This window comes from Diadema antillarum, unplaced genomic scaffold (genome assembly GCF_040938485.1).
Source record: "Diadema antillarum isolate AM-2024a unplaced genomic scaffold, OU_Dant_1.0 scf00000097, whole genome shotgun sequence".
Lineage (NCBI taxonomy): Eukaryota > Metazoa > Echinodermata > Echinoidea > Diadematoida > Diadematidae > Diadema > Diadema antillarum.
This window is the reverse complement of record NW_027270986.1, coordinates 2,325,238-2,335,049: the sequence shown is the minus strand read 5'-3', so window position 1 is coordinate 2,335,049 and position 9,812 is coordinate 2,325,238. Positions and strand designations below refer to the sequence as shown.

Genomic DNA, 9,812 nt, shown 5'->3' with positions numbered 1-9,812 from the left:
AAGATCTGACTAGAGCAATTTGAATATCACATCACCTATCATTTCAACAGATAAGCCTGTAGTGTAGGCTAGCTACCAGAGCAGATCTGACGTAGCAAACTAACATGACAAATTTGTGCGAGACAGTCTACAAAACCACTGCCACATCTTTTGACTGACAGCTTGACGATAAATACTACACAAGTGTATATCTTTTTGTTTTGCTAAAAAGAGATACACAAAATGACCTACAGCACACGGAACAAAGTCAAAGCTCAGTTGTCAAATAGAAATTTAAAGGAAAAAAGGCTTTGTACGCTGGAATTCTTATCTACAAAATCTTTAAAATGTCACAGCACACAAAGTATTTTGAGCTCAGTAACAGCATTTATGGGCTTATGAAGTACAAATAGGTCTTCAAATAGTCCATATGTCAATAATTTATTTTGTTTGTTTTGTACTAATGTTTAATCTTTTCACAGTCACTAGTATTAGGAGGCAAAATCAATGCAGAGTAAATTTTGTGTTTGTGTGACACCAACTCTTTTATGTATAATCACATACAGTTTGCATATATTTGTATTGGCATTCACATATGGGGTTTAATTAAATAAAAGCAACATACATGTGTGTTTTTATGAAATTTGTATATTTCTGTGCACTTGCATCATACATTAAGTATTAATATAGTGATTGGGGTAGGGACTCACCTTGATATGCCTTTAACACATTACCATAGTTCTCTTTTGCAGGTTGCTACAGTGTTTTGACAAATAAATCAACACTTCAACATTTCCTTAATGGCGCTTTTTTAAAAATCTATCACATTCTAACCATTTATTTCATAAAATCTTGCTAAATCCGGAAAGCTCGATTAATTCTGCCATATTTTTCAAGCTCAAAATTGTACTTTGATTACCTTGACTGCATGATCCCTCATGTACAGCTGCATACCCATATAATCTTACATCGTATTTGATAGTCACTGAGCACTACCCTCCTATTCTATCAAAGTGGCTGCGGCCCCATTCAGACTCACAAAGGGGTGGGGAAGGTCCATTTCATAAGCATGGCCGTGCACATGTGTGCCTAAAGAGCACTATCTTAAAGACGCAACCCTTGCAAATCGCTCCTATTTTGCAAGTATGAAAAGGGGGTACAAGATATCCAAGAGCTTGGGCCTTCCTTTCTCCCTACCAGCGGCAGCTCCCCCAGGAGCTGGACGGAGGGTCTAGGCCCAGATTCTGAGGGTGTAGTCCCAGCTGCCAGTGCACATGGCAGTGCCGTCGGGTGAGACGCGGAGGCAGCTCACCCGGTTCTCGTGCCCGTAGAGCATGGTGAGACGGTGGCCCTTGAGGGTGTCCCATATGTTGACGGAGTAGTCGTTGTAGCCCACGAAGAGAAGACGGCCTAGCGGAACACCGAAAAAGCATAGAAGAGCATTGAAAGTAGAGCAAAAATCACATCTTTTTACTATGACTTTGAGAGGGATGGGAAAATGTCACTCTTTTGCTTTCATTAATCATACCAGACAAAATCATTGGTTTTTTTCTTTTCACCTAACTGTCAAAAAATTATATCATCAACACATACTTACTATGTGTTATGCATCTTTTCTTTTTTCAAATTAGTTGGAGAAAGTCAAATTATGTCAAAATCAAAGTGTAAATTTATTCAGAAGAAGAAATTAAATGTACAATGGCATTCATGTTGGTACTTTAGCTAAGGGAGTTATTGTTAATTGTATATGCTTCATAGAATACTCTTTCAGTTAATGGGTTTGAGCTCACATTACATCAGACACACTCACATCGGAGGATGAGCCGAAGTAAGTAAAACTACAACAGATGAAACTAGAAATGTCGCTACGGCGACTGGTATGCCTCCGCCATAATGCATGGTTCTCCTAATAGGTCTATAGTACAATGTCTTGACAATGTGTGATGACAGTTTCACACAATTGGCAAAATATTAAAATGACAGGTTTGCCACATATGTGCTGGATGTTCACTTTCCTAGAACTACGTTCAATTGGATGAATGATTAAAACGTCAGAGTGCAGGTATTTGGGGAACTGATGATTTTTACTTGACTTTTGACCCTTTTATAAGTTTATGCATTGAGTTATTTTCAAGGTATTGAGAAAAAGTATAATTTCAGTATCAAATGGTAAAATAGTATTATCTAAACCTGGCCTTTGACCTTTGACCTCACAGTTCCAAAGAGAATCACTGTTAGGTAGAACATGCATAAATATGTAAGTTTCATGATGATACCTTGAGTTACTTTCGAGATTTGGAGGAAAAAGTGCAACTTAGCACTTTCACTTGACCGTTGACCTTTTGACCTTTGACCTTTTGGCAAGAAACTTCCCACAGAATATATATTGGGTAAAACATGTATACATCAAGTTAAAAAAAAATCCTTCAGGCACTGCATAAATATAAGGAAAGTAGTGATATTTTGAGGAGTTGACCTTGACCTTTGACCCCCTGACCTTTGACCCATGACCCCCAACTTCCCTAGATAATCACTGCCCATCGGTACATGCATATATACTAAGTTCCATGAAGATACCTTGAACCATTTGCGAGATATGGAGAAAAACATGAAATTTCAACCTTTTTTCACAAAATAACCTGTGACCTTTGACCCCGTGACCCTAAAATCCAACAAAGTATTATCCCCCCAGGATATACCCTCATACCAAGTTTGATGTAAAACCACCACACGGTTCTTGAGATATCGACAAAAACAAAACGGGACGGACGTTAATACGGACGGACGGACGGACGGACGGACGGACGGACGGACGACCCGAAAACATAATGCCTCCGGCCACTTCGTTGGCGGAGGCATAATAAAATATTTTCTCAAAGACACTGCAATTTTATCAACAACAGACTTAGCTTACCACTAAGAGAGAAGTCAAGTGACGTAGCTCCAAATATGATGCTCTCCTTGCTGTAACAACTAATCTCACGGTCTGCTCGCAGATCATACATACGACACTGGATGGGCAGAAATACATCAAAGATGACAGTTGTAGCATTAAATACTCCAAGCAATTTGGTGATGGTCTGGATCTGGATCTGGATCTGCTACTCTGAAAAGCTCAGGTTGAGCATCACTCAGAACGTGACTGTGAATGGAGTGCCGCTTAGTCCAAATGCAAATGCTTTTGTAGAACTGTTTTAACCGCATTTGTACGTATTACTGATGTAAGCTCTTCGGGCAATTTATTCCACTCTCTTGCCATATGGGGAAAATATGAGAATAGATGAGATTTGAGAGTTTGATCGTGGAATCACCAGTGAGCATTTTTATAAAATGCCAAATAAAGACAAACTGCTAAATTCACTCCACATAATCTAATCACCAATTATCGTAAGACCAGAAATTTTCACGTGCATGAAAGTTGCATGAACTTTACAAGGAGCCAGGATTCATGAAAGTAAAATGCATGAAATAGATTTTGTCTAGATACAATGCATTGAATGCCAGTGGCAATTTGCAAAAATTTCACGCTGCAAAAAAGGCCTCTGGCTCCAATTCGCGAAAATTTCATGTCATGAATATTTCTGGTTTTACAGTAGCAAGGGGCACACTTTCTAAGAACAACATACTGTATACGTCAAATATTTCGTGAGGTTATTTTCGTGAATTTTGTGAGTCAGGTGCTGTTCGCGAATTTAAAGACACACGAAAATATCAACTCTGATCCCAAAATGAATGTGACATGCACATATACATTCTCCGTTCAGTACTGTAATCCACAATCGTGAATTTCAACCACTCGCGAAATCGTCATGAAGTCCTGATTCGCGAAAATTTTGACTCACTAAATATATGGCTTAAACAGCATTCTGTCCACACAACAAATCACAATGTAAGTACAGGGGAATCCCGTTATAACGAGATCGTTGGTTCCGGGTGATTTTTCTCGTTTCATCTGGATTCTCCTTGTATCCGAACACTTGTGGAAAGTACACTCATATAAACATGCTCTATCAAAATTGGGTTACATGCATCGAATAATATGATGACTTCATTTTGATGAACAGAAAAACAAGAAATGCGACTGGAAAATGCGAGAGCATTCTAGCAATAATAACAATTTTTTTTTTTTCCTCGACACTTGTTATCAAATGTTTCAGATTTGACAAATCATATATTCATGTTGTAGACAAAGCCTGTTTAGTTCGGTTTCCCCCCCAAAAAAATTGTTGTTATATCCACACAAATTCATCTTTGTTTTTCTTTGTTTTTAGGCCCGAAAATTATCTCGCAGTAACCGGAACTCCGAATCCCCATATGCTAACACGCATATTTATTTGGGACCGGACGATTTATCTCGTTATAAGCAGATTCTTGTTGTATCCGATCTCGTTATAGCGGTATTCCCCTGTAACAAACGTGACAACACAAATCCTGACTACATTTGCATTTCAACTCACCGAGGCGTCGTCTGACGCGGTGGCAAAGCCGTCTCCACTGGGAAAGAATCGGATGGCGTTGATGTCCGAGTCGTGGCCCTCAAAGGATTGCACACACTGACCGGTCCTCATGTCCCACACCAGGGCCTGCTTGTCACAGCCCTGCAAAATTTAGAGCACAATCATGAAAATTGAGTCATGTTGATGACAGTTGGGTAACAGAATTCATTACATAATCATCAATATCTCTTTCTGATGTACAAATTTGTATAGGGCCCCATTTCTCTCTCTCTCTCTTCTTTCATTCTTTAAAACAACAACAACTCTTTCTGATGGCTGTCGACTTTCGTACATAAACATCAAGCGGATGCAAAAGAACAATCAGGGAGTTATTTGTGAGTAACATGCATCTCAATAGGTACTGTATCAATAACTTGCAAATCAGGGGGGTTTTTCTCTTGTTGGAATATAGAGAAATAGTTATTATTTCTTTCTTTTTTTAGGAAGCCTCCAGCACACTTGTCAGGTCTAATTTATACTTCATTGCTTTGTCTTCCTCCTTTTCCTTGTCATCATCACTATCATCATCAAGATTGTCATGAATATCATCGTAATTTATAACAACTATGAACAACACCACACAGATTTCAAGCTGATTTGGCTTCCATGAATTCTAAACCCCAAGAAAAAAATATCTTCATGATTTTCTATGCACATTATGTGCGTATGTGTCACAAAATTCATTTGAGAGCGAGTATGCTCATACAATAGTTTGTAGCTTTCTGTGCAGGCCAAACCTTCAGATGGATCCTTTGTATATAAAATGTGTGGCACTCATCATTTATTACAAAATTGAGACATAATGTGTGCACATCAATGTGCATGCGCAGTAAAGTACAATAAGCATTTGCACGGTGCAGATTTAAGGATCCATGAATACGTCTTCTAGCCGCTCGGTGTAAAAATTTATTAATGCAAAAAAAATACAGATGTTTACAGTTCCTCACATCTCATTCTACACAATGCATTCAGCACTCCTCCACTTCCTAGGAGATGACAATGTGAGACAAGCACATTAGTCTACTCACTCCAGACACGAATGTATTGCATGCTTCCGACGGTGACAGATCCAGTGCCATGGCATCAGCGTTGTGACCATGGAAACTCTGCAGGAGCTGGCCACTCTCCACATCCCACAATGCACAGGTGCTGTCTCCACTTCCTGTCAGAATCTGAAATTTGAAGAGCATCGCCCCATACACTCAGCACAGATGATAAAACTGCCTTCCTACTGCACTCCTCTTATGTACTGTTCCATATAGCAGAACCAAACCACAACTCACTCTCCCTCCCAACACACACAGTGAAAGTGACATCCTGAACTAACCTATATACTTACTCAATATTGTAGCAAATGTTCATTACATCAGTAGGACGGTTTGGGGGGGGGGGGAGGGTCAAGGGGTCAATAATGCCTTCTACACCACCTGGGATGCCAAACTTTTACAAAGCATTGCAGTAATCTGAGGGTTGTAAAAGGCTTATTTTGTGTATGTATGTGTGTGTGTGTGTGTGTGGAAAAATGGTATTTTTATCTTTCCTGCAATAGACATGTGTAGTAACAAAATTCGGGAGAAACAGTATATCCATGAAACCTGCAGTATTTTTGGCAGAAAGCAGTACAAAATACAGAGAAAAATAACAGTTGGCATCTCTGCACCACCATTGCAATCACTACAAGAACACACATCTCCTCTAAATGGAAGTCTAGTCTGTTGACAAGATGACCTGAAAAGCCTAAAAAATTGACATGTGTTTGACTGACTGACAAAATCTATCCCCGCTTTAAGTTGAGGGTCTACTTCACTTTTGCCTGTGATGTTTGACCTCCTACCCACCGACAGAGGTTTGCACACTTGAATAGCCTCCTAGGCTTTTGGGAGATTCACATGAATCCCATCCCTCTACTCACCTGCTGGTCAGAGTTCATAAATGTGCAGCAGGACACATAGCTGGTGTGCATGGCCACAGCTCTCTTCTTGTTGCTGGACAGATCCTCTTCTTGGGTCAGCTGATACACTGAACATTTGTTGTCGAGACCACTGGAGGGCGACAAACAAACAAAAGTGATGCCTTTCAACCACAATGTCACAAATCTGAATAACACTGTCTGTTGGGCAGTAAACCTTGAATTGTCTATCACATCTTACAGTAGTTTTCACATTAAAAAGAGTGGATATAATATCTGGCCTACATCAGCAGATTTGCTGCAGTTGGCATGGCAGTGAATTCTTCCTAAAAGAATTAATTAAATGATGTACCGAGAGTGAAACTGACATCCAGCAAATTGTCACGATAAATCAAAATTTGAAATGATGATAAAAAAAGCATTTTTACAAACCTTTGTCACTTACGTAAGTTAACAGAATGAAACGACAAAGTCAACCCCACTCAAAACTAGGGTATGACTCCTCCTCACAATCTCTCCACTATGCAGAGAAACAGAACTAATGAAATATATTTCAGAGTTGAAGTCTTGTCGCTGGCTAAATGTTGCACTTACCCACAAGCCACCATAGTCCCAGATGGAGCATAGGAACATGCCATCACCCAGGTTGTTGGCATTGTTATTGCATGTTCCTGTCAGACAGAGAGATCAACACAGTTGTAATGGAAACAGACTGAAACAATACTTTATCTTAAATTTTGTAGATGTCTTTTTTTTTTCTGATGACTTTAAGTGACCTTGCTTGGTTATTGATAGTTCTGTAAATAACTGACAATTAATGTACGGTTTATTTCTAAACAGAGGTATTTTAAATGATTCTGGAAGTAACAGTCAGTTGTTTATGATGCACTTGTCAACAGACCAAATACTTGCTTACAGGCTTGATGTATAAGATCTTAGTCATTTACTTCCAAGTTGGCACAAGCTGGAAGGAATACATACAATTTATGGTAGAAAATCAACAAGTATTACCAAGCATGTCATACCAGGTTTTTCTTATTATCCTAAACACAGACTGGAAGTATTGAAACAGGTGACATATTCATACCTGTAAATGCTACATTTGTACAGACCCTTTGAATGAAAAAAACACAACAACTATTACCTTTAGATATGTTGGATGCTGTGCATTATATTCGTAACTCATACAAGAAAATGAGGCAAAATAAATCAATATGAATAATTCTAGCCATCTTCTTGAAAGAAGCTTACATCATGCCTGGAAATAGACTTGAAGGTTTATTATGATGATGTGGTCAAGACATGTAACTACATTGTAATTGTGTAACACTGAAAATGTTTTTAAAGTGTGAAAGTCTTGAAGGAAATCATTTGTGCTGTGGAAAGCCCATGGAGACAAATAACGGTGAGGAACAAAGTTAGTTGGGAGTGGTAGGAGGCATGGCAAACCTTGTTGGTGGTAAAGGCGTCCCAGACGATGACCTTTCCGTCTTGTGAGGAGGTCACCATGTGCCGCTGGTCCCTCGCCCAGTCTAGGCAAAGTACCTTGCCCTGGTGACCCTTTAGGATGCGTCGTGGCTTCAGGTTCAGCGGCGGAAGCTGCTCCAGCCGCTGAGCCACGGTGTACACTGTGGAGAAACAGAATCGGTGTTTAGTGTTTCCTTTCCAGCTTCCTCCTCTTGTTTTGCTCATCCCCCCCCCTCCCCATTTACTAAATTACAACAATGTCAATTTGTTACTAGATTCTACATTAAATATCACAAGACTTTGGAAATTTAATACCATGTAAAAGGGTAGTAATAACATGATCATGCCTGTACAATACGACTGTTGAACACTGCAAAATAAAACTTACCTGTGGTGACCTGTGACTCACCAGGATCACACATGACATTGTCATCTTTTCTGCAAGCTTTATCCAAATCCGTTTGCAACTTTTCAAATAATTTTGCCAACAGACAAACACACAAACACACACACACACAAAATACACTCCTTGCCCTTGGCAGAGCCAGAGGTAAATTTATAATAAAGCAAGACTCTCTGTTTTATTGCTCCAAAATTTAAAAGTCCATTAATGAGCATGCGTTTTAAAGGTGCATGGTCCCGTTGTTTTAGTCAAATGCGTACGCGGGCACACGGCGCAAGTTTCTTATAGAGACCTACGCTATAGACTACTCTTTAGCGCTTACGCTTTGGCCCACTTCCCCGAGTCCAAAGAAGTCCGATCCACTGTAGTCAGCGGTCCGATCACAGTTCGTTTCATGATTTGGCTGAGGGGGATGACAGCTTTAGCAAACTCCTTTTGTGATGTCATAATAACAAGCACATATGCACGCACCTTGGCATTACTACAGACTGCGCGATGCACAGAGAAGACAACGAAGGCAACGTTACTTAGCAACACCTACGCACTTTTAGTCTTTACTCTTGATGACAGCTCAACTTCGGTAATCTTCGTATCAATGCTAACAGTGATCGGCAGTATCATCAACAGCGCCCTCTACACTACCGGGACTATGCCCCTTTTTAAATCATAAATGTTTTGATCGCAACACAAACACTGAAACAGTGAAAAAAAGTAATGAATGAAGCAAGCTATCACTGTCAGTCACTGTATCAGCATCTTCTGTTTAAATCCATACATGATGTAAAATCGGGAGGTTTACTTCTAGTACTATAGGTCTACTAACCTGTTCGCAGAAGTGTCCCCCAGTTTTATAGCTTAAATTCATATGTTCATCACGATCAGTACCGACACGATACCGTTTGAGACGTAGAAGAATCTACATCACAAATGTGAATACACCGGACTACGCTACAGGCATTACCACTGACTACTATGGGTCTATGGGAATGCAAAATTTGCACAACGCAAAGGTAAAAAAAAAAAAAATGCCAGTCCTGCAAGCATTAAATCGAAAAATAGAATGAATACATACTTTCTACGTCATTCAGCTTTCTCCTTTCTTCCAGCAGCTTCTGCTTCAAGTTCTCTGCTTCCCTTGTAAGCGCTGTCAACGTTTCTTCTTTTACCGCATTCCCATCTGTGACAGCCATTTTGGTAGAATGTTGTTATCGGATCACCAGCAAAAGATACGAAGAGAAGGTGGCGATCGAGTTGTGTGTCGGCAAACGTTGCACGACGACAAAAGTGCGCATGCGGAGTATACGTACTGGATAATATAAAGTAAAAAACAAAAATAAAAAAAAAGGGGGAGGGGAGAAAAGATGTGTGGTTTGAACGGGTCCCACCGACAAGAACCCGTGAGAATATAAAATTTATGCGGGTAGTTTGGCCAGCAGACAGTGAGTATTAATTGTAGACAAGGATACCACGAAATCCCCGCTTATCGGTATCACTGACTAAAGGTTTTCTGAATTTAGAAGGAAGCAGATCTACACAGCCAGCTAGTGACAAAGTGCAA

The 9,812-nt window shown here is 39.8% G+C and overlaps 1 protein-coding gene across 1 annotated transcript; it reads right to left on the bottom strand.

Moving 5' to 3' along the window:
• Window positions 1-513: 513 nt before the first annotated feature.
• Window positions 514-9,444, bottom strand: LOC139718570 (guanine nucleotide-binding protein subunit beta-5-like). The gene is made up of 8 exons (XM_071630036.1): window positions 9,327-9,444; window positions 7,834-8,012; window positions 6,979-7,055; window positions 6,388-6,517; window positions 5,504-5,647; window positions 4,437-4,577; window positions 2,894-2,990; window positions 514-1,389 (listed from the first exon to the last, which is right to left on the bottom strand). Exons 1-8 carry the CDS (start codon window positions 9,442-9,444, stop codon window positions 1,211-1,213), a joined length of 1,065 nt encoding a protein of 354 aa, XP_071486137.1. The 3' UTR covers window positions 514-1,210.
• Window positions 9,445-9,812: the final 368 nt, after the last annotated feature.

Excerpts from the sequence above, each read along its gene's own strand:
- LOC139718570 (XM_071630036.1), bottom strand. The coding sequence starts at position 9,444 with ATGGCTGTCACAGATGGGAATGCGGTAAAAGAAGAAACGTTGACAGCG. Across the intron at positions 7,056-7,833 it reads ACGCCTTTACCACCAACAAG|GAACATGCAATAACAATGCC; the intron begins GTTTGCCATGCC and ends TCTGTCTGACAG. Across the intron at positions 1,390-2,893 it reads ACTTGACTTCTCTCTTAGTG|GCCGTCTTCTCTTCGTGGGC; the intron begins GTAAGCTAAGTC and ends GTGTTCCGCTAG.